This window comes from Hipposideros armiger, unplaced genomic scaffold, assembly GCF_001890085.2.
Source record: "Hipposideros armiger isolate ML-2016 unplaced genomic scaffold, ASM189008v1 scaffold_331, whole genome shotgun sequence".
Taxonomy (NCBI): Eukaryota; Metazoa; Chordata; class Mammalia; order Chiroptera; family Hipposideridae; genus Hipposideros; species Hipposideros armiger.
This window is the reverse complement of record NW_017731681.1, coordinates 1,770,164-1,794,290: the sequence shown is the minus strand read 5'-3', so window position 1 is coordinate 1,794,290 and position 24,127 is coordinate 1,770,164. Positions and strand designations below refer to the sequence as shown.

Genomic DNA, 24,127 nt, shown 5'->3' with positions numbered 1-24,127 from the left:
CATTTCCTGTTTCACCTTCCCCCATGAAGCCAACTACTTCCACTCTGGACCCTGTAATTTCCTGCCTTTTTGGCTCCAACTTTCCCTTCACATAATTGGGTGTTGGGAAAGTCATGACGTATTTCTTCTATGTTTTTCATTGCAAAAATGGGTTATGACTTTTCTGACAACCCAATATATAACCAATCCTACCTGGGCTTTAGGGCCTGGCACGGACGCCACCTCCCTGGTGACACTTTCCTGACTACTGGAGCTGAAAGGCATCACACCTTTTGGAACTTCTGACCTCTTGGCTCTCATCCAAAGGCATCTTATATCACCCAGTGGTCAGGGAGGTAGGTGGCCTGTCTCTTCTATTAGACCACAGGCGGCCTTTGGGCAGGACCCAGGGCTGAGCCATCTTGTATCCTATAAAGGCCAGCACAGTGCCCTGCCCATAGCTGTCTCCAACAGGAGGTGGGGGAAAGAAAGTATGGCCGAGCAGACAGCCCACACTCCCTGGCAGCCTGTCTCAGTGAGACGCATACCCTCAGGGCTGCCCCTGCTAGGCTAATCGGAGTGCAGCAAGGACCAGGCCTCTTGATGGTATAAACCAGGACCACACAGGGAGGACAGGATGGAGCAGAAATGTCTGCTAGGATCCATAGTTTAAGAGCAGTTTCTCAACTTTATCCCCTGGGGGTCTTATTAAAATACAGACTTTGATTTAGTAGGTTTGGGATGGGACCTGAGAGTCTGCATTTTCTATAAGCTCCCAGGTGACGCTGCAGGTCCTTGAACCACAACTGAGTCACAAAAGGTTTAGAACAAGCTCTTAGGCCTCAATTTCTATCCTAAGCACCCGGGCCAAAGAGAAATGCCCATGATGCCCGTGATGCTGTGAGCTCCAACTCCTACCGTTCCTCTGAGGAGTTCTAGATGCCTCCCCGACCACCTCCAGTCTCCCACCAGTCAGTCAGGAGGGAGGACGTAGCAGGGCGGAGGCCCACAAGACTGGTCCTGAAGACTGAGAACCCATGAAGGGTCCTGACCTTAGACAAGGGTTGGCCCGTAGGTAAGAGGTGCCACATCCATAAGGTGAACATCCCATAAGACTGAACAGCTCCACCTGGTTCCTGTGCCAAGTATATTTAACATGGGGCACAAGCCCTAGACATTCACCTATGTCATCAGAAAGTGATTCTGAGAGATCTCTTGATGCCAGTTGTGGGGGAGGACACAATAATGCAAGTGACACCTCTGGCCTCAAGGAACGCGTTTACCAAATAAAACAGTAGGGGAGCCTTTTGGGGGTCTTTCCTGGGGGTGCTGAGAATGCCTTCCTCCAGAGTACAGCAACTGATTTTCATTTTGTAAACAACAACAACAAAAAGACGACAAGATCACTCAGTAACAGGGAGAAGGAGGGCCTGAGGACATCAGGGACTTGTCCAAGGTCCTGCAGCCGGATGGGGCGATCAGGACCAGATGTGACACCAGGACCTTGGCGGGCATGGATGGGCCTCCACCTCGCAGACCCCTGCCATCCGCACAGGCCTCTCCACTTGGCCAGGCCAACCATCTGGTGTAGGGATGCCCTCCAGGTCGGAGGACCCCCAACTAAACCCGGGGGCTTCCTTTGAACCTTGCCTTCCCCAAAACATTTGGGTGGGGGGATTCGGGAAAGAAACACATCTTCCTAAAAGGCTATCCAATTACCTTGCCAGACCCCTCGGGACCCTTAACCGGGAGTTAAAACCAAATGGGGTTTGTTTTCCCCGGATCGAGGCTTTGAAAAAAATTGTCCTAGTTGGGAAAAAGAAGGGGGAGGGGAGAGATGGCCACAGAACATCTCAGCCACCCACCAGCCAGCCTTGGCCTGCTTGGTTGGGGCAGTGGCCCACATCCTGCTCACGAGGTACCTCAGGCCTCGTAAGACCCACTCACCGGCTTGGATGGCCAGGTAGTTGTACAGTTCGTGCAGCATCTCCAGCAAGGCCGCCTTCTGCTGGGCCTGACAGAACTGAAAGGGCACAGGACAAGTAGTCAGCAAAGACGGTGGGCGACAGGGGAGTCTGTCTGTTTTTACTTCATCAGCCACACTATTAAGTACTAAGCAGCAAGGGACACCTCATACTTTAAAAAAATAAACACGAATTCTGCAAAATGGTGGGTCCAAGGACAGGGTCAATACATATGGAGCTAACTGACTGGGAAGGAACTCAGTAAAAGCAGAAGCAGAGCTGAAAGCAGACCCAGTAACTAAGGGTCTGCCGCCCTGGAGGCTCTCCAGCCTTGGTCCCGTGGTTCCGCTGGAATCAAGGCCATTACGTGGGGCCGTGGAGCGGAGGCCACGTGGTTGTGGGGAAATGCAGTAAGCAGTCCAGCTTCCTCAGAGGGAAAGCAAACGCTGCTCCGCTGCATCTTATCCCCACCCTGGGCCATTTCCGCCTGTTGTTTGGAGTCAAGTGTCTATCATCTGCCTGCGGATTGCCTGCTTTGTGGATTATCTGCTGCAAATGTTTTAGACTGGATTCCCCTAAAAAAGTAACATTTCTAGAAATCATAAAACTGTCAGAGAGAAAAGCCATCTGTAAGAGAAAACAGGAATAGGAATAGCTGCATACCTGGTCCTCCAGCACCTGTAACAGAACTCATGCCGCTCTGCTAGGCTTACTGGATCTAGAACATTAATAACGGCTGCTCTTCCCTGAGTCGAAGAAGTGCCAGGTACTGTGCCGAGTGGCTTATATGTGAGGGTGTACTGAAGCTTCACCACAATCCTTACTGTACCCCAATTTCTCAGGTGGGGAGCCCGAGGTTTAGAGGCCTTAGGTAAGCCACCGAGATCCCCTTGCCCGTAAGTGGTGGGGTCAGGCCAGCCAACTCCAAGCTCACCCCCCACACTTCGGGCCTCCTCTGGGGTGTCACTGGGCGAAGCCCTGGACCGGGAGCCAAGAGCCTGGGTTCACAGTGGCTCTGAGACTGGCTCCGCAACTATAGAAGGAACTGAAGTCACTTTCTTCCTCAGGGCTCATCTGCTGACCTCATCTGAAATGTGAGGAACTTGGTTTCTAACACTCAGAGGCCAAGATCTGTCCCCTCATGTTGCCTAAAGACCCAAAAGCCTTAGCAAGATACAAAATGATGTAACCAAGATTTATATATACATGGCCATAAATGTTCAGAAACAACTCATGTGTCTACCAGTCAAGTACCCCAACTATTTTTAAAGGATGTTTAATAGTATGGGAAATGTTGATAGTGTTAAACATAACAGAATATACATTGAGATTCCGGTTCTATAAAACACATACACAGAGCTAAAATGGAAAGAAAGTGCCCCCAAAACGTTAATGGTAATTATCTCTAGGTGGCAGAATCATGGGTGAATTTTCTGTGCCACATTTTCCAAATTTTCTACACTAAACATCTATTACTGTCACAACCAGAAAAAAGACAGTAACAATTAACACTGTTCCAAACTCCCCAACATTCAGGCAGAGCAGGGCTGATACCACCTAAAGGAAATAGGACAGAAGGTACCAGACAACAAGACGGCCTGATTAAGACAACACTCCTACTCCCAGCCTGTCCCCACGTTTCAGCAGCACAAAGGCAGAAAGAAAAACACAAAATGTCAGAGACAGCTTAGAAGGGAAAAAAACTCAAATGCCTGGCTGGGTTTTGGGTGAGCCAGAGCCACACAAAGAATGACACTTTCAGCAAGAACCTCAGCAAAGCCCGGAAGTGCCTCCCAGCCTGCCTGTTCCTGGGTCCACCTTCCATGAAGGCCAAGGGCACCCCATGAAATCCAAGCTCATCGGAGCCTGATGATGGCCCAGGCCCTGCCTTTCCATGCCCTGATGTGACAATACCCAGTCTGCTCACTGAGCACATCCTCAGCAAGGACCTGGATTGTGCCTGTCTGGGCTCCCTCGAGTGGGGCGTGAGCACGTCCAGCTCAGAGGGCTAGGGAACAAACCTGTCATTCATTCGTAGGTCTGATACATTTAGAGGTGCGAAGGACAAAGAAACAGAAACCAGGGAGCCTTTCTCTAATTAAAAGACAAAAAAAGTATCATCACCAGAGAAGCCTTACAGAAAGTTATTTTTTTCCTGTTTTTGTTTTCAGTCTTCAAAATTCTTGTTTCCCATCTGGCTGCTGCCTGTGTTTCTGGGCCACTTCCTCTAAACATCAGTTGTGATTTTTATGATGGAAGGCAGATGAAACTTATTAGGAAACTACTTTTACAGAACAATCGGAAAGCAAAGGTATTTGGTGGGTGAGTGCAATAAATGAATGTAATAAAACGCCCCCAAATATGACAAAGCACAAGTCAAAGAGAAATAAAACCGGTACCTGCACCAGGATGCCCCTTCATTAATGTGGATGAGAGTGCAGGGGCCTGGAGATGACCAGGTGTCATATTCCCAGCCCCAGGGTTGCTAGATGTGTACTGAGGGCCCAGGAGGCCGGGCACTGCACACTTAATAATTAGACTACTAAGTCATACCCTCAGGCAGCACAAGGCTCCTCCTAATAGGATTTATGACCTGAAAATTGACTGCCTCATGTTTTCCCCGGACTACCACCTGTACCAGCATCCCAGCTCCTCACTAATGCTCCTTTCATGGCTCATAAGTGGATGGGACTGCTCACCTTCCCCAGATATTATTTGTAGGGAACATTAAAGCTTCATAAAACAAATTTATAGACTAAGAGGGCTAATTCCACTTCAGATATGTTTAACACCCCCCCACCCCCCACCCCATGATGTTTCAAATCAGAGCAGCATTTTCAGAGCCACAAGATGTACTCCTAGAGAGAATGCAGAATTGAGAACATGGCCTCCTGTCGCTTAAAAACTGCCAGCTCTTCCTCCCAAAGCCAGGAAGCTTGAGAGGTCCTTCAACCACAACTTACAGCATTCCCCTAGATCGACTTAGGCAGAAGATCAAAGTCCCCAATGCTGCGACTGATGGAAGGGCTTCTTTAACAAGCCCAGGGTTGGATCTGGGGAGCGCAATTCTGTTTCAAGTACTCCTTCACTGTCACAATTGAGTCTGACACAAACATCACAGAACACGATGTGATTCTGGTACATTACAGGAAACACTCTTGAAAACAATCCTATTATGATCTTTTTCTGGGGAAGTTTCCCTCCTCATGGAGGCTAACATCCTCGAGAAAAATAAAAGCTTGAGAAACTCAAAACTCACCTCATCTGTTTTTTTCTCACAGTCCACTGGCAATAATTTCACTGAGACCAAGAAAAGAAACACAGAGGAAATTAAAAGTGTGGGTTGAGGAAAAGTACAGAAAGGGACCACTCTCAAAATTCAGGGGAAGTAAAACATTACCAACATAAGGGGGGGATTACAAAGATATCATCCAAATGAGGCACTTTTAAAATGCAGATAGTAAAATGTTAAGGGTTTCCCAGCCCTGAATTAGGAATTATGTTAAGGGTTTCCCAGCCCTGAATTAGGAATTACGACAGCTGGGTCCTAATCCCAGCTGAAAATGATTAGCCATGGTACCTGGCCACTCAACCACTCTGAACCTCTACTCCTCATAAAACAGGATCAATAAAGCCTTCCCTGCTTAACTCAGGGAGTTAGACTCAAACAAGACAACATACATGACAGTTTTATAAATTACAAACAATGATATGTGAAACAGGGGATTAATACCATCATGGGAGGGGAACTCCAGGTAAATCCCAGTATATCTCCAATAGCGGTTGTCTTAAAGCATCTCAGCAGTGAGGGACAGTATACTGCTTGACATCACCAGATTAGTTACAGTACTAGTACAGTACCATGATACTCCCGGGTCTGCTTAATTTCTCCAGTGGGTGGATAACTGCTCTCATAGTCAAGATACTAATTGGGTGCATGCACGAGTCTGGGATCCCCGTGCCCACAGACTTGTTTATTACACCCAAACATCCATCTGCTGTTAACAGCTAAGACATAATTTAGCTTTCCCCTGCATTTTGGCTGTTCCTGCTAGGCGTGAAAAGATGTGGCCTTGGCTCAAATCTGGGAACAGTATTAATCACATTCATGCTTTGCAAAGAATATTACAAGTTGGTGAACTAGTATCACTTTATACTTAAATTTATAAGAAGACAGGGTCTCTATACTGTTTCCTGTTAAGACTAGAGCTCAGGATTACCCAAGGGGCGAATTTACCTGTTAGGAAACACACAAATCCTCAGCTATGCAGGAAGCATACTGTAACCTGCAGACCCCTTATTGGCATGTCTAATCACGTCACTAAGTGTGGACAGAAGTATGGCTGGGAGTGTCCTTGAATTACAGAATCTTCGCTTAACACGCTCCAGGAAAGTGCTGCAGGCAATGATAAATGCCTGCCCTTATATCATTTATATCAATTTAAGCCCTTTAAAAGGTTCTTCCACACCTGTCTCATACGCACTGCTTGTAAAATCTCCCTTTGACAAATGAGGGCCCTGTGGTCCAGAGAAGTGGATGGAGCACATGGCCTTTTCGGTGCTGCAAAGCTGGGACCCCAACCAGATCCCATCTGTGTGCAGTGAAGCCTGAGGTGCCTTCAGATGGGCACTAATGTGTGAATGAGCAAGAGATCAAAAAGGGAAGAAAGAACTAAAAGGGAATGGAGGCGGGCTTGTCTGTGTGGCTTTTTCTAGAGACCAGAGTTTGGGGTAAAAGTAACTGCAAATGAAGATTGCTTCCAGCACATGGTTGAAGGGGAGATTAGTAGGGAGGGCTAGGGCAGAAAACGAGAACAGGAGCAAGTGAAGACGGAAATCACTGCAGATGCAGGAATCCCAGCCCTCTCCCCCACAGCTGGAGGAAGGAAAGTCAAGGTCTGGAGGTAAGAAGACAGCCAGAGGCACCTGACCGAGGCGTGGGAATGTGCAGCCTGGCGTTGAGAGGAACAGGTGGTCGTTCTGGTGGACACGCGCGCCCAGGGCCCTCCCCTGCGCCGGCCCGGGACGTACTGTTGTCCTCCGCCTCTTGCGGCTCCGAGGGCTTGCCCATTTTCACCCAGAGGATGCCCAGGAAGACGAGCAGCAGCCCCAGGCTAGCGCAGAGCAAGAACCGGGACAGGTAGCGCTCCAGCCGCCGCCCCACCTCGGGCCGGGCCCGCGTTGTGCCCGCTGGGCCCGCTCGCGTCGCCCGCAGGCCAGGGCGCTGGTCGGGGCCATGGAGGGCGGAGGGCAGCCGCGCCGGGGACGCGGCCCACCAGCGACGGGCCCCGAGACTCGGCGTGGCCCTGTTGAGTGGTCGGGCGTCCTCGTCCTCCTCGGAGCTGCCCCGGACCGAGGCGCGGCGCCTGAGCGGCGCAGGGCGGGCGGGGTAGGCGAGGCCGCGGCTCCCGGACCAGGAAGCCGCGGAGGCCGCGAGATCGCTGTAGGCCCCGAGATCGCCGTAGGCCCCAGAGGTCGCGTAGGCCGAGCTCGAGGCCGGCGGGGAGAGCCAGGGCTCCGCCCGCACAGAGGCCGCGGCAGGCCGGGCGCGCAGCGGAGCCTCCTCGCGCAGCCGGGCCTCCTCCCGCAGCCGCTCCTCGCCCCGTGGCCGGGCCGCCTCCCGCTGCCGGACTTCTCCCCGCAGGCGGCGCAGCTTGTTGCGGTAGACGTTCCGGGTGGTATCGGTGATGGGTCCTGGCTGGAAGCCCAGGGCCTGCAGCTCCCGCCGCAGCTCCAGGTCCGACAGGCCGGCCATGGCCAGGACGCCGCCCCCCACCCACCCCCGGCGCGAACTGTACCCGGAACTGCTCCCGCCCGCGGCCGCGGCAGAGCGGGCGGGGCTCTACGCCATGATGGGAAGGTCACTGAGACCGCCATGTTGAGATGGTCGGAGCCAGGCGATCGGCCCTCCATGATGAGGAGGTCAGGCTCGGCCATCACGGCCGCCATATTGAGGAGGTCCGGGTTGTGTTTTGTTTTCTTCCTTTTTTCCTTCCCCTCCTTGCTCAGTTCCTTTGCCTTGCCTGTAAGACCAAGCGGGATTTATTTCTGAATCCCCTGCCCCTTGCGCAGTCCCTGGCACGTGGTAGACACTCAATAAAGTCATGTTGATTTAATGCATGAATTGCTTAAGGGTGAAAGGTAAGCCACTGCCAGAGTAGGGAGATGGAAACTTTGCCTCTCTCGGTGCTTGAGGACCGATGAGAATCCCTTCTGCGCTTAGGGAAGGGCTTTGTTTCTGTCGTGGAGTAGACCTGTGGCATGCTCTGTGACCCGCAGGCCTGTTTTCCTGGTGGTTCACTCACAGACGTTAGCCCCAAGTGCCTGCAGGCCCTGCCCCAGCCAGAGGCAGGCCTGCAGGGCGCTCCTGTTGGAGGGGGCACTGCATTGCACCCACGCATCCACAGAGAGGGCAGAAGAGCCAAATGCCTTTTTGGGCTCCAGTGTGCAGTTTAGGCTTCTGGGAAGAAGCTGTGTGGCTGGATAGTGGGATTTTCATAAGGAGAGATGGGTACGGGTTGGATTGATGTTGGGGGTTCTCGAATCCCAACGCCACCACTATTAGATGTGTGATCATATCTAATTAACATTGCTAGCCTGTTGGTTAGTAAACCTCGTAGGGTTTTGGGAGGATTAGAAGAGGTGATTTGTATAAGGTGCTTAGGACAGTGCCTGGCACATGCTCCTAAGTGTTTATACTTAACCCATATCTCTGCAGCAGCATTGCTGTGTGGAACCTCCCAGAGGGCACTCGGTTTGATTAAGTGACAGCTGTTAGGGAGAAAGCCCTAAGGGAAGCCTGGGGAGGGGTGGCAAATGGAAATAGAGCTATGGTTCATTGTCTTCCTTCCGCCTCCCTCTCTCTCTGTATTCCTTTCACATCCCCCATCAACTGCCTTTCCCAAACATTTATCGCAGACCTCCTGGGTTCCATTCTATTTCTACCCCTCCAATTCCGGTGTCCCCTTCCCCTGTGTTCCCCTCCTCCCCTACAGTCCCATCACCCACCCGCCCACCTTGTCCCATTCCTGGGGGTCTGCGGGCAAGGCCCCTCATTCCTGGGGGTCTGTGGGCAAGGCCCCTCTGCCAGTAGTTTGCATTCCTGCTGCTTGCTCTACCACAGGGGCATTCAACACTGGCCACAATTGCTGGGAAAATTACAGCCTCAGCTTGGTCAGGCTTCCGTTGTTAGCCCTCCCCATGTCCCGACTTAGCTGCTCCCATGTGGTGCGATTTCTCTCACCAAGTGTTGTTTTCCTTTTCTCTGCCTGTGTTTGCACGGAATGCCATGGATTTGATATAGTGATTGCCTAACACATATACCACATAATAGTATTTTATTTCTTTCTGAAGCACTGTTTGCATGACAAATGAGTTGGTAACATTTGTGCAACTCCTTGCAGCTGTGCAGTTCAATATATAAAGAATGAGCCTTTCGGCATCAATACTGGCCCTGTGTGTTCTAAGAGGGCTTGAAACTGATGCTTAAACAAAGTTAAAAGTCACAGCATTTCCCAGAGTTATGGTCTATTTCATCACAATGGATCTCAGGATGATTTAAAAATACATACTGAACTGGAGCCACCCCTGCTAGTGGCCCCCAGGGTGGGCTTTGTCAGTTGTAAGCCTTCCCTGTGTTTGGGGACACTGCAGCTGCCACACACACCTAGGGCCAAGTGCCCCTCCCCCTGTCCCTCCCTGTGTCATCCCTCTGGCCTGGAACCAGTCACTCCCACCCCGATGGCCCACCCTTCTGTGTCCCGTGGCTTCTGGCAGTGCCTGGCTTTGCTAGGTCCAGCAGGCCTTTCTCTACTCCCTCCAAGAAGAAACCTCACAATCTGAGAAAGTCAGAAAAAACCCTCACATATCAGTTATTCCTCTCAGGTCTCGGCCTTTCCATGTTCCTTCTGAGCTTCCTGCTCCAGTCCTGCCCCCTCCCTGGATTACTAACCTCGCTGGGTCCTCCATTAACAGTCTCTGCCCCCAAGGCTATTTCACCTGCTTTAGTGAAATCAGCTTGTTGCTGTTCACGTTCCTCCACACAACAGTTCCCACACTTCCTTCTCCGACCCTTGTCCCCCCCCCCCCCCCCCCCACCTGGGACTCAGTGCTTCCTTGCCACCACGGCCCCATCGGGCCCTTGTGGGCCTTTTCAGAAGCTGCCTTTCTGTGTCTTCATCCTGGTTCTTCAGCTGGGTCTGTTCAGGATGGGAACCCATATTTTAGAGAAAAGGGCAACATTGCAAAGTCAACATCTGCCCTGCACGCTCTCCTTTCTCATCTCTGTGTTGTAATTTTTTTTTTTTAAGGTGAGCAGCTCAGGCTGTGGTCGGTCTTCCTGATTTATTAAAGGCAAAAGAGGAAAAACAAGCTCCAGTGTCTAAATCTACTTAGTAACCGCGTCCATACATTTAGCAGCGGTGAGGGGCTGCTTGGAGGACGCTCTGCATTCCCAGAGGAACCCAGACGCTGCCTGCTGTCCTGTTGACCTCTCTCTGTCTCAGCAGAGCCTTATAATAATAACAGCCATAAATCTTTCAATGGGTTCCATTCTCCTCCTCCTTCTGCAAAGCCCTGCACACATTTGTCAGGTCCTTAAAGATGCTCAGGGACCATGGACTTGTCCTTGATCCACCTCGTTGTCAGCCTCGTGCGTCCCTCTCAGCTATTCTGGGCTTCCTTAAAACCATGTCATGGGTGGCGTCACACTGGGGAGGTGTGGGGGCGGAGCACTGGGAGAGTGTGGCTGGAAAGGGGGGACAATATGGGTGCCATTTTGGGCTCAGATTTTGATTGCTATGACCCTAGCACTGCCTAACATCTTGTTGCTTCATTTCTGTTGTGGAAAAGGAGAGTCACCCTTCCATGTCTCTAGGTCAGTGAAGGGGCAAAGAGTCACAGAGAAATGCTAGAACGGGCTTAGTAGGCAGTTTTGTCACCTACTTTTCATAAGCGACTGAAAATGAAACAAAACTCTCACTCTTTTGGCCGCTTTCACCCTCTGATGTCTGTGGGTAAGCGTTCCTTAAGAGGCATGGAATACATCCCCTAATGTCAATAGCGAATTGTGTATGAAAAAACATGTAATGCTTTCAGAACAGTTTCTTTTGGACATTGTCCATGATTAGATTATACTAAATTACAGAGTGTAGATATCAGACGATTACTATTTGCTTTTAACTATTCAATTTCATGGCAAATCCACATAGCTCAGTAATTATAAAATCACACCGATGTGGCTACTGAGAACACACCTCATCCTCTTCATCTTGTGCGGCTAGGTTGCCCTATAATTACCGTGGTCCTGTTAAGTGTAAAGCACATTCCAAATGAAGATGGGTAATCTGTAACTCTCCGTAATTGCCAGGTACCTAGAGAGATTCTTGCAGATTTTGCTGGATAAATCTCAGCGAGATGTGAGAAAGAGCCCATCCTCACAGGGCTGGTTCCCCTGGGTGTCTCTCCACCTCTGACTCTGGCTGGTTCGTGGCTCAGTCATTCTATGGCTTTAAGCAAGAGTGTGTGTGTCTCTTTTAGTTCTGTTTTGTGAAAACCTGGTCATTTTCTCTTAGCTCAGCTCACGGAATCCTCTGCAACCTTCCTCCAATTTTAATTTCTTCCAGGACTGTGCAGGTCCTGTAAGCAATAGAGTCTTGCTGTCCTAGAAACCGGAGGAGCTCGTTGGAGGAAAAGAATTATTTGAGCTGATTGTGAGAAATCGAACAGTGGCAGAAGGAGGAAAAGGAGAGAAGAAAGGAGCCGACACATCTAAACAGGGCCCCGGGCACTGTGCATACAGATGCCAGCGGTGGCTGGGTCCCTGTTGCGGTTCATTACCGAGAAGCACATCAGAGGCCACGGGGCGAGGGTCGGGACAAGCCGGCTGCAGCGCTGAGCTTTGAACAGGGCTGTTGTGCAGAACAGGCAGCACCCTCACACTTTCCAGGAGCTGTGGTTGCTGAACCAATTCCCATTAAAAAAAAAATGTAGACCACCTGGGGTGAAATCGCTCATGGGTCTCATTTCCCTGCATGGCACCTGTTTCAACTCTGCTCTGTAAACCCAAGATTCTAAAGAAAATTCCCCAAAGGGTGCTGGGGCCCCTGCCCCAGAAATGGGCACCCCCTGCCGGGGATAGGTGAAGGTGGTCTCACTGTAGGGGCAGATCTGAGCAGAGAGTGGGGAAAAGAAATGAAATCTGTGTCTTCCACATGGAAACTGAGCATTTTGTTTTCTGCTTCTTGGAGTGTGTTACAGATAATGGAGTGATTGGCATGGGGGAGCTGGGAAGGGCCAGGAGTCCTGGGTTCGGTTCCTCCCAGTCGCATATTTTTTAGATTCCTGTGTCTTCTCCTTTCTCACATGCCCTGTGCAACCCTCTCTCCATTTATTACTGGGCGTCTTGGCAGCATTTCCCGGGAACCTGCAGCTGTGCTTAGGTTGCTTAGTATGTGTATTGGAAACTGTGATCGTGCAATGTGTGAGTGGGATCTGGGTGCTGTAGAAGGCTTGGGTGTTCTTCAGTTTCAGAGCACCCCAAAGGAGGCTCTTTTTAAGGGTCGGGGTCTCCTTTTCTGGTAACTATCTGCGGCTAAGCCCCCATGGTGGTTAAGGTGGATGAAAACATGGAACAGGCACTGTGTCTAATTGCTGGTAACCTGTGGTTCCTATATGGCCCTAGCTTATAAATAAATGATCATTCATTAATGTAAAATTAAATTAAATTTAAAAATGAAAGTTCCCATCCAGTTTTGTTTAGAAGGCAGAAATAAGTAAGTTGGCTGTTTAATTTTGCTGCAGATTCTGGAGCATAGAGTCGCAAGGTGATAATCATTTGCTCTTTGCCTGTGCCTCCTTCCCCACCTCTCAAGGCGGATATTATTACTTTTGCAAGGGTTCATTGAGGTTAAAGGGCTAGCTGGCAGTTTACTCAGCAAGGGGTTGAGTGCAGAGGCCTTAAAACTCTCTGGTCCATTAGACCTCAAGCTCACTGGTAAATAGAAAATGGACCCTGATTCAGGAGACCTGAATTCCAGCCCTTGCTCTGCCACTAGGTGCGTGGACAAAAATATGCCATCTCTCTGGGCCTCAGTTTCCTCACCTATGACAGAAGGGCCAGTGCAGATCTTCCAATTCTGTGGGTACAAATTAATGTTTGAACATAGAACTTACAAAAGGTGCACAGTTTGCTAATATATGCACCACTTATGGCCAAACTCCCTCTGGGCTTTATTTTTTCTCCCTTTATGGCATGACCTGAGTTTGACCTTTGGAAATTAAGATCGTAAATAAGAGTTGTTGCTATATATTTTAAATTTTATTTGCTGGAGGGGGATTTAGTTGGGAGAGGGTGTCTTCTTTCCAAGCCCAGCTGATGGTCCCTGCAGACTTCCTGGGCCTCCATCGCTGGGAGGGGCCTCCCAGTTCTGGCCACCTTCTCCCTGGAGTGGGCTGTCACTTGCCTGTTGGAGAAAAGCAAAGGTTTGCAGCTCAGTAGTGTCAGCAGGTCCTCTTATGAGCTTATGAAACCACCTTCTAAACCTGCCTGCAGGTCTGAGGGAGGAGGGGCACCCAGGAGGGGCAGGTTTTGCCAGGTTTCTGGAAACTTTACCTCTAGCTTTCTCTGTAGCCTGGGGCAAGTCATTTAACCTCCCAGTTTCTCCACCTCTAGCACTTCCTCCCTGGCTTCTCTCCTCCTGGGGGACTGACTGTGAGAAGTAATTAGTGGCTATTTGTCAGCCTACACCTACCTTTGCACAAGTAACTTGGGCAGACCTTGAACTGGGCAAGGCCAGATGGGGCTAAGGACTTCGACTTGCAGAATGATGAAAAAAATGCAGGCTTTGTGGCCAGACTGCACCAGGGTTTTCTTCAGAGTAACCACCAGCTTCAGTGGTGTTTTGTGTGTGTGATTTTGGGGGGGCGGGTGGAACGGGGAGGGGGGTGAATGAATCTGGAGCAGAGGATGGTTGGTGGGTTGTTGTCATTTGTTTTAGTCCTCTGCCAGAAAGGTGTTGGGAAACGGGCCTGAGCATCCAGGCAGGGCCTTGAGATGCCCCTGGCTGGGGAATTGGGCTCCTTGGGCACCAGCAGCTATCCAGGCCTGCCTGCTCTGTGATTAGGCTCAGAGACCTGGGGGATGAGGGTGGGAGGTGGGGTGGGACACACTTGCAGGAACAGACATTTTCTCAAGTGCAAAGCAGAAAAACAAATTGCCGTTCCCAAACCCTGCTCAGACGGATTCGCTCCTGGAATATTAACACTGCAGTGGGCGGAGGCCAGGCCCCAGCTGCAGTGACACCTGCCCTCCCCTTACCGTTCTGAGGGGACGGCAGCACCTCATTCAGCACCCCTTCCAGGGCGGCCCAGTACTTTTCCAGCTGCCTGGAGTTCATCCTCATTCCAATTTCCACAGGAGCAGTCAGCTGTGAAATAAGGCAGAGTTAACAAGAAGGGAGAAGCGCCAAGAGTGCCATTAACCCCTGGGTGCCCTACAGGTGGCTGGGAACAACACCACTCTGCTGGCTCCACCCCTCCCCGATCCTCTGGGATCCTCTGGGTTTCTAGGGCCAGATGGGAATTTTGACCAGATGGGAATTCTGGCACGGCTCCTCCAGTTCTAACCAGGGAGCTGGATCCTGGAAGTCTCTGAGACCCGCTCGGAGGAGGACCAACACACCTCTTCTGGCAGGGAAGCTGGGGCCGGAGAGGGGGGTCGGCAGGAGTCGCCCTGGCTTATTCATATGGAGGGGACACTCACTGCCCCCTCGTCCTGAATAATGATAGCTAACACTGTGGAGCCTCATTACGCTCCAGGTGTCATCCTAAATGCTTTAGTATATTAAGCCTCTCAATAACCCTATGATGTAGAGACGATTAGTGTCCCCAATTTGCAGATGAGGAAACTGAGGACAAAGTGATTGGATAACTTGCTGAAGGCCACACAGATACTAAGGAGCGGAGAAAAAAAAACGGTATACAAGGGGACCTGTCTCCAGGGTCTGTGTCAGTGACCACCAGGCTACAGTTGCTCTAGCACTGTAGGGACACGAGTGAGACCCTAGAGGACCTATCTGGAGGGGTCACCACCAAGAGAGGTTGTTGCTGTGGAACCAGGGGCACTGATTGGTCTCGTTTCCTGGGAGCTTCCTGGTTTAGCGTTCTTGCTGCGCAAACCAGCTGGCAGACTGGCCATCACGGAGTCCCAGTCCTGCTCCCCACTTCCCGCTGGGTGGAAAAGGGGCTCTGGATGTCTGAAGGGCAGCCTTAGGTGTGCTTCTGTGGGGCTCCAGGTCTCAGCCTGGCATATGCCATTCCCTTGCTGTGGCTATGCCTTTCTCTAGGCCTCAGATTCCTCACATTAAAATGAGGAGACTGGATGGTCCATAAAGGCCCTGCTGGTCTGCATAGCCTGGTTCTAGGGAGATGGAAAGGGGACGAGGGGTGCCGCATCCTAAGCCTCTTGAGATGTTACATTGGATGAAACATGTACCACGGAAACCTCAATTAGTGACTTAAACTCTGCCTTGGGGGCATTTAGAGGGCAGTTCTGAGCCAGCTCCCCCTTTGGCAGCTGAAGGCTCACTCCCAGCTCTCAAGAGCCAAAGGAGCGTGAGGGAGGGCAAGGAGCCTCGCCTGCAGTGCGATGACAGCCCCGGGACCACTGTCTGGCCCACACGCTTGACCTCACTGCTATGGACAGCATACTGTGGCAACCCAAGGATGTGGAAAGATCACTGGCCAGTGTCCGGTGAGAGGCGGGAGGCACGGCGCCCAGCTCGGTTCTACGCTGACCACTGTGTGACCTTGGCAAGACCCTCACTCTCTCTAGATATCAGCGTCCTCCTCTCCCAGGTCCCTTTACAGGGAAGTGCCTTACGCTCAGTCCTGGGGCCTCTCCCTTCTCTATCTCTACCCACCCACTGGATGATCTCGCCCTATTCTGGCTTGAAATTCCATCTGATTGCTGATGACTCCCACATTTATGTCTCCACCCTAACTTCTCCTGAAGTCCAGACTTGTGTGTCCACCTGCCTGAGCAAGGCCTCCGCCTGGATGCCCAACAGGCATCTCACCCTTCACAGTTCCAGGCTGACCCTCCTTGTCAACTTGCAGCCTACCACACACAGGCGTCCCCGTCTCAGTAAGCAGCCAATCCATCCTTCCAGGTGTTCCGGCCAAAAGCCTTCAAGTCACTTTTTCCGTTTCCTTTATTCACATCTTATATCCATTCTTTCAGAAAATCCTGTGGACTTCTACGTCCGAAATATTTCCAGAATCCTACCACTTTGCTCTGCCTCCACCATGACCACCCGGGCTTCTGCTTTTGCCCCTTCAGCCTGTTCTCAACACAGAAACTGGGGAGACGCTTTGAAAATGTAAACCAGATCGTCCTTCCTGTGCTCAAAGCCCCCAAGGGCTCCCAGTCAACAGAGGGAAGCCCAGTCCAAACAACGGCCTACGAATCCACATTCCGGCCTCACCTCCCACTCTCTCCCCCAATCCCACGGCTGCGCTGTGGCCTCCTCACTGTTCCCTGAATGCACCAGGCCCACTCCTACCTCAGGGCTTTTGCACTGGCTGTTCCTTATGCCTGGAATGCGCTTCCCCAAAACATTCTTAAGGTTCATTCCCTCTTCAGGTCTTTGCACTAATACCATCTTCTCATGAAGCATGCTCTAATCACCTTATTTAAAATCGCAACCAACCCCATCTGCTTTCCTTGTTTTGTTTTCCTCCTTCATAGCACCTATGACTACCTGCCATACTACAAAGTTTGCTTGTTTATCCTGTTTGTCGTATGTTGCCTGTCCTTCCAGTATCTTGTTTCTGCCCCCCCCTCCCCCCCACTGGAGTGTGAGCACCAGGAGGGCAGAGGATTTGTCCATTTTGTTCACCACTCTATCTCCAGGGCCTACAACTGTGCCACATACATAACAGGGCTCAGTCAGTATTCACCGCCTGCATGAAGGGCCCCTTCTCATTCAGGTTTCAAATCAAATGTCACCTCCTCCAAGAAGCCTTCCCTGACCCTCCCCCATCCAAAGCAGTGCTGCCAAATCCCACCCCATCACTCTCTGTCATACCTCCTTTTTTGGTAATAAAATAGCTTGTTGTCTCATTGTTGGTGTCTGTCTCTCCCTCCTAGGATGGCGTTCATTGCCTGAATGGCTGGCTCACTGCTGTACCCTGGCACATTCTGTGGCTGGCCAGCGGAGCCTGCATTAGGTTCCCCTGCATTGTCCCCCATCTTCTTACCTTGATAACTAGGTCTTCCTCCTTTGTGGGCTCTGCGGGGTCCAGGGCACTGACCTCTACAGACCTCTGCTGCTCACTCAGGGATTTCTTTTGCCCTTTGTTCCGCTCCTTTTCCTAGGGGCAGAGCATAACATTGCACAAAACCTGGCCTCCCTCAGCTCACCAATGGCCCTAGCCTGTTTCTGCTCAGGATGCCAACTGGCCCGAGCTCCCCACAGGCCACAAGAGTTTCTTCCCCCCAGGCGCCTTCTGCACGAGGAGTCACAGACACCCAGTGGCTTATGAATGGTCCTCAGAGTTGCCCACCAACTGGTCAACTTGAAGAGGAAGCTGTTCCTTTGAAGTTCAAACATTGCACTCAGATTGTTACTGTTAATTAAGTTAAAATGCTGAAAATAATGGCCTTTTTCATGCATATTAAGTGTGAAAATGTGTTTTTCTTAGCAGAGAGCCTATAAAAAGGTGGCAAGAGAGTCTAGCCTGCGAGGGTGCCATGTGGGGTGGCCCGGAAACTGGAGTCCCTGGGAGGTGATTTATAAGAGGCAAGACAGGGAGATGAATTATGGAGGAAGGAGTTTGCAGTTTCTTCATAAAAATCCTGGAGCCTGGCAATTACAGGGAGCAAAACCATAGAGCAAATTAATGCGAAGTGTCCTTTGGCCGCCGTTTTGCTAGTTTATATTCTACTGAGTTTGCCTGTTTCTGTCCAGTCCCAAATCTTGCCTGGCACCCTGTTTGCCAGGGCCCCGAGCACTGAGATCAGATACACCCCCTTCGTTTGGTTTCTCTAATGACACTCTTGGGATTCAGCTCTGGACCTGCCCTGAAATGTGATTCTAGAACCATTTGTTGTCTTTTCTGGAGAGAGAGCCAGCGATGGAGGAAGTATGTTTAGGGGGCCTGCTGCTGCTTCTCCATTAGTTTCCATGCCAGTCCCTGAGGAAGAAGAGCGGGTTCCAGCCTTGCCTCCGCAAGGGACGCTGTTTAGTGGGTATATGGATGCCTGCCCCGAACAGAGGGTGTAGACACAGAAGCCCGATCACAAGACCACGTGACCTCCCAGAGAATTGACTCAGGTATTTGTCCCTATTAGAGACTTGGTCTCAGACTGGTGGGACATGAAATTCCATTTCTTCACCTCCTCGTGTGAAAGAGAAACCAGTGTTGGCACAGACACTCAGAACCCCTGACATCTAAGAGTAAAAGTCACAGGGAGATAGGCCCAACAGTCCAATTTTCCTTAGGTCCTGCTGCCTGGTTCCATTCAGCCTACCTTGTTTCCTCCCGGGCTCTAAAGAGAAGGAGGCTTTGGCCACTGCTACCTGGAAAGCCACCTTCTCTCCCACCCTGGACGTTTGCTCCCACCCATTTCTCCCTCCTGCTCTCTCAAGGCCCCCACTCGTGTCTCACCTATTCCCTGTAGGCTTCGGAACAGGTGCCAGCCCACAGTGATTCCCCCTCCTCTGAGCTCAGCGCTTACCATCAGCATCACTTATTGGGCAATTAATCATCCCCTGCCTTGTGACATCTCCCTTTTGTCTTCTATTGTTAGTGAATTTTTCATATGTTTGTGTCTTGACTCCCGAGCCTGCTCCTTGTAGACAGGAGGTTCTTAAATTTCCTTGTATGTCTGGCTTCTCACTCAGATGCTCAGCAAATATTTATTGACTTGTTAATTGAAAATTTCCTCTGAAGGATGGGCAGGGGTGGGAAAAGATGTCACTCCACTGACGCCTTTGAGTGGCTCTCATGAAATGGTGGAGGTGGCCAGGGAGACAACTGAAGTCTGGGGTCATCCTGGGTCCAGGTTCTTCTGTTGTCCTCAGTGTCACTGGCATGGTTGATTAAACGTAGGTTTACGGAAGAGACATTTGTGCCTTAGTAAAGCTCACAACACTGCAGTGCTAAGCAGGGCTGAGTCACCTGGGCCACACTGGGGAGGTGGGCAGCAGATTTCTTACCTGCATCCTCTGGAATTCGCTGTAGGTGAAGATGGGAACAAAGGCTTCTGTCTGGGAGGCCAGCATAGCGGCGACATGAATCAGCAGCAGGGAAGCCACAGCTTTGCGGGACACCATCCTGGAGCTGGACAATGACAGGGAGTTCCTGTCCTGAAGTGTAGGGTGCAGGGATGGATCACTGCGTTGGAGGCAGGAGCCCTCAGCTCTGGTCGGTCCATGCCCTACCTGTGGCTGTGTGATCTTCAGCAAGCTGCTTAGCCTCTCTGGACATGGACCTGGTATGGGGCTTTACCAGAGAAGCTCAGAGACCCCACTGTACCCCAGAGCCTTGAGAGCTGACCAAGCACCTGGGCAAGGCTGCCCAGTCCCCTGCCACACACCAGGGAAGAATCATTCCACTTGTTGACCCTCCTGTTTGTTATAGGCGAGTTCTGCTGGGGTCAACTGGGCTCCTGAAGTGGGAGGGACCTCATGTTTCAGAGAAAAACTCCTCGATTATCAACAGAACTATGCCCCAAGATCCAGGGAGCCCACTCTGCCCCCTGAGCCAATTAGGTTGTTGAAAGGGATGGACCCAGGCCCAGATGACCCCGACTCTACTTGGGAGCACCAGGCTAAGACCCTGAGTCCAGAGGGAAAAGGACCGAGACCCTCTGCCCATGTGGAGGCAGAGCCAGATGGAAAGCTTCAGTGTGGAGCAGCATCTAAGACCTGAGAGTGGAGTCCCCACTGCTCTGGGGCCAGCACTGGCTCTGGAACAAGCCCCTCCCCAGCGCCAGCAAATCTAGCGACCTGTTAGCTGTCATGCAGAAACAATAAGGGGCACCTCCTCCCTGCACGCCCCCACTCCACACCTCAGCATGCCCTGAGTGCTGGCCCTCCTGCATCCCAGGAAGTGGGTATGTCTGGAATGGTGGGCAGGAAGGTGAGCTGCAGAGACCTGACACGGAGCAGTGAGCGTGGGGAGAGCAGGAGTGCAGAGACTTCAGAAAGGAGGTCAGCCGGGTGGACTTCGGGCAGGGTCAGGATGGGGAGGAGGGCCTGGCCTTCTGGGTGCCAGGCTTGGTTGATTCCTCACACTAGTGCCCAGTGTCTCATTCCAAGTCCCCTCTCATAAGATCCTCATACCCCTGGGAGCAGGTGTGAGCTGGGGAGGGGAGGAGGGACTCATTCACAGGCAGTGGTGCCTGAAAGCCTGGCCTTCTGAGGCCTGCTGCTTTCCCCAACACCCTACCACAGAGCAGGGAGAGACCAGGGGTAGCCTCTCCTGCAGCAGGCCTGGGGTGGTTACAGGGTTTCAGATAAAAAAAGAGTGTTCAGATAACGAGAGCCTCCCACAGGATTCGGTTGTATAGGAGAAGGTCCTGCTTAAGCTGGCCTCCAAATCCTCTGCAGGTCCAACCCTGACTCTCGCTTTGAGGAGAATCTTCCAAGGCTTGTGTCCTGCCTCTCTGCCAGGACCTGTCTCCTCAGTCATCTGAAGCCACCTCTACTACACAGGACACTCCCTCTGCCTTCTTGCATTCCCGTCTTTCCTACTTTCTCTCCCCATCTTGATAAAACTCCATGAGAAAGAACATGAGAACTCAGACAGCCGAAGCCTCCCATCCAGCTGTACACAGGACCACCCACCCACTGCAGACCACCTCTCGGCCACCGAGGCCCTGTACAGAGTCCTAGAAGGATCTTGAGGGGACAGAGAGCGGGTGGGGGTGGGAAGCTCTGAGTCATTGCTCCTCCCCTCTATTTCCACCCTTTCCCTCCAGAGTCCCCGGGGCCCCACTTTCCCTCCCAGCAGAGATGCATGTGTCACATTTATGGCATCCCATTTCCTTCACGGAGACGCTGTGGATCCCTTTTCATTCTGGTGTTGGCATTTAATTCCCTCCATAAGAATCAATAAAACTTGAAATAAAAAAAAGGCAAAATCCAATTGCTGCTCATTTTCTTGATCCAACTGGCAGTCGGCATATCACCTACATTCATTTGTGTTCTGGGGAGCTCAGAGTGGGAGAGAGCTTTTCGCAGCGTGGTGAGGTGCTAACTTCCCGTTCCATCACCACGGATGGGCTCCAGCTCTGGGTAGCGCCAAGCCTGGGGAGTCTTGCTGAGCCGTGTAATCTCCCTAGGGACCAGCTTTTCCCCTTCACTTTCCAGAGCAAAGCCTCTGTGCCCAGTGGGGTCCTGCATCCCTGCTGAGCTCTGGCTTGGGCTTCTGGCCTGCAGCCACTGGCACCACCCATCCAAACAGCCTCTCTGTTGCCAGAAATTGCACTCACCTGCTGCCCCCTCCAGCCTCCACGCCTCAGGGCAGCCCTGCTTCTGCTTACTATGCGTGGCTTTAACCTGTTAGCCTGGAGATCAGCTTGGGGCATCTGCAGCACAGCTAAGTATTTGAAGGTGGCAGGGGGACATAGGAGCTGATCAGCTCACACCAAACCCTTCTGCCCTGGGGCTCGTGCTCCCCACCTCTCCCACCCACTTTCTTCCATGGCTACTCACAGAGTGAGCGTGGTCTGCGCGGGCCTGGCGGAGCCTCTCTCTGATGTCCTCTGGTGTCTGGCTGGTCTGACCAGCCCTTATATACCTCTGGTCTTCCCTTTGGAGCCCATTAACCTTTGGCCACACCTTTGGGGGCTCTGGCTGGGGAGCCTGGATTCTTGGAGCTCGTGGAAACAACGGGCTGGGCCTGCGATGCTGTGGACTTCTGGGGCTTTCCTGAAAAGCCTCTTCCTCAAGCGACAGTCACGGTTTGGTGGAGGCCACCCCTACCCAGATGGCACTCTCCTGTGCACTTAAAACTCAGCTGCTGCTCAGAGGATCATTTTAATGAAAGCCCTTTCTTTTTTGTTACTTAAATATATGATGTTGTTGAGCCTCTCCAGGCCAACTCTACCCATCAGATTCTCTGTCGGCCTGTCAGAGTGCTGTATTAGGAAGATAACTCGTCTCCAGTCTTCCCCTGAAGCCCCTCATGAAAGAAAGGGCTCAGGAGTGCGTGGCAGCATTTCCACGGATTAATGAAAAGAAAATGACAGTCCAGACCCAGGGCTGGGGAGCACCAGAGGCTCTGAGGGAGTCAAGGAAACGCGTAAGGTGTGTCGTATGGAAGGTTTATAGGCCTGTAGCCTAAATGGGGAGACAGGACACACAAGCAGGAAATGTATAATTCAAGCGGTAAATTTAAAGCTTCAAAGAAGGATGAGGTGAGTGCATTCTGGAGTCAGACCTCCTTGCTGCTACTGCAGCCCAGTGCTGTGTGCAGTGGGGCCTCCGCACCACTCAAAGGGAGGCTTGACATGCGTGTTCTAATTAAACCTAAGCAGCCCCGTGAGGTGGGTGCTCTTATTCCCCCCCATTTTACAGATAAGGAAACTGAGGCCCAGTTACATCTCTCCTCTGTGACCCACAGCAAAGTTTCTTCATACAAGGGTCAAGGCTGGACGTGGGAGGCTTGGTCTGCACCATGGGCTCCTACATCGGGACACATAGGCCAAATCCATCCCGACACCCATCTTTATATAGCTTGTGAGCTCAGAGTAGTTTTTAGATTTTTAAGTAATTCAAAATATCAAAAGAAGAATAATATTTAATGACGTGAATTTAGATGAAATTTGAATTTCTGTGTCCATAGATAAATAAGGTTTTATTGGAACACTCTCGTTCATTTGTGCATTGTCTTTGGCTGCTTTTTGGCTACGACAGCTGAGTTGAAGCATGTGACAGAGACAGGAAACCCCACAGAGCTGAAAATATTTATTGTCAGGACTTTAAAGAAAGTTTGCTGACCCTGGACCTCAACAGTGTCTGCAGAGTGGAAGGTGCTCGAGACGTAATAAATCATAGCCAGACATGACACATATCACACATATTTTAAAGTCTCACAACAACCCTACAAGGCCGGTGTGGCTATTATCCCATTTTACAGGTGGGAAAACTGAGGTGAAACTACCGGCCCAAGATCACATGGCTTTTAAAAAGGGCATGGCCATTTTTTAAAACGCAGGAGTCTGGCTTCAGGATCCACTGCGCTCTTTAGCCTCAGCATTTGACGAGTGAGCGCATGGATGTCTCTGCTGGAGAAGGCCCTTAACATGGCCTGGTACAAATTCTACAAACCTGTCACTCTCCCTAAGCCATCCCCCCGTAAGGTATCTGAGCACGACGAGTCTGAGCTGACCAACTGGACAAACACTGGTTGTTCTCGTGTGTTGTTAGGTTTGGGTAGTCCAGACCTAGACCCAGGAGGACTGCAGAGGGCGGGCCAGACCACCCGCCAAGCACAGGGGGAAATTCGGCTGCTCTCTGCCGCCCCTCCAAACCAGCGTTCTGAGCTTTGTGCCCGGACTGCAGGGCCAGCCTGGGCTCTGGTTCAGAGACACCTTTAAGACACTCTGTCTGAGAAATGATTAGGAGATAGGCCTGCCATGAGGGATGAGAGAAGTTAAATGCTGGAAACAGTAAATAACCCGGGATCAATTTTCTGGGCATGAATAACATTATCCTGGATCTGTCCTGTGATTCAGCCCTTTTGAGCTGGGCACTGCAGTACTGCGGTATGACATCCGCAGTTTGGCATGGAAGGCAGGTAAATCAACGTTCACAGTGGGCTACTCTTTGTAATGCAGAGGAGACTGTAGCCTAACGGGGTTGGCCTTCTGCTGTGAGGTCACAGACAGTGGCAGCAGGGATGAAGGGGCCTCACCTTTGTGCTCCTCTTGGCTGCAGATCTTGTGGGTCAGCCCTTGAGGAACCATCTCACCAGGGTCTTCTCTCCCCTGTCTGTCAGGTGCCCTGGTCCTTCCTCAATGTGTATTTTCCACGGTCACGGTTAGTGCTTCAGAAATGGAGAGATGAGTAGATAACAAGCCTGATCACCACTACTTCGTCTTTACCAGGCACACCATGTTTCCCTACAAATGCTCAATTAGTAGCTGTTTCTCCTGCTAGAAATTGGACAAAAGA

The 24,127-nt window shown here is 51.3% G+C and overlaps 2 protein-coding genes across 4 annotated transcripts in view; both read right to left on the bottom strand.

Annotated features, from left to right (window-relative positions):
* Positions 1–8,036, bottom strand: part of LEMD2 (LEM domain nuclear envelope protein 2) — a 39,534-nt gene extending 31,498 nt beyond the window's left edge. The window contains exons 1-3 of one of the 2 annotated variants that reach the window (XM_019660914.1): positions 6,975–8,036; positions 5,203–5,243; positions 1,927–2,002 (exon numbers count right to left, since the gene is read on the bottom strand). In XM_019660914.1, the coding sequence (XP_019516459.1) occupies positions 1,927–2,002; positions 5,203–5,243; positions 6,975–7,698 (841 nt within the window). In that variant the 5' untranslated portion in view covers positions 7,699–8,036. The remainder of the gene's footprint in view (positions 1–1,926; positions 2,003–5,202; positions 5,244–6,974) is intronic. The other variant, XM_019660915.1, reaches the window with a different exon arrangement.
* Positions 8,037–13,256: 5,220 nt separating this feature from the next.
* Positions 13,257–21,691, bottom strand: MLN (motilin). 2 transcript variants are annotated; one of them, XM_019660917.1, is made up of 5 exons: positions 21,665–21,691; positions 19,163–19,286; positions 17,202–17,315; positions 14,260–14,368; positions 13,257–13,405 (listed from the first exon to the last, which is right to left on the bottom strand). In XM_019660917.1, the coding sequence occupies exons 2-5, from the start codon at positions 19,277–19,279 to the stop codon at positions 13,398–13,400; spliced, it is 348 nt and encodes a 115-aa protein (XP_019516462.1). In that variant the 5' UTR covers positions 19,280–19,286; positions 21,665–21,691; the 3' UTR covers positions 13,257–13,397. The 2 variants fall into 2 exon arrangements, with proteins under 2 accessions (XP_019516462.1, XP_019516461.1); XM_019660916.1 differs by lacking the exon at positions 21,665–21,691 and adding an exon at positions 20,017–20,172.
* Between the last annotated feature and the right edge of the window lie 2,436 nt (positions 21,692–24,127).

Coding starts and splice junctions, on each gene's coding strand:
- MLN (XM_019660916.1), bottom strand. Junction 17,316..19,162: donor GCGAATTCCAGAGGATGCAG/GTAAGAAATCTG, acceptor CTCTGCCCCTAG/GAAAAGGAGCGGAACAAAGG. Junction 14,369..17,201: donor AGGAAGACCTAGTTATCAAG/GTAAGAAGATGG, acceptor CTTATTTCACAG/CTGACTGCTCCTGTGGAAAT.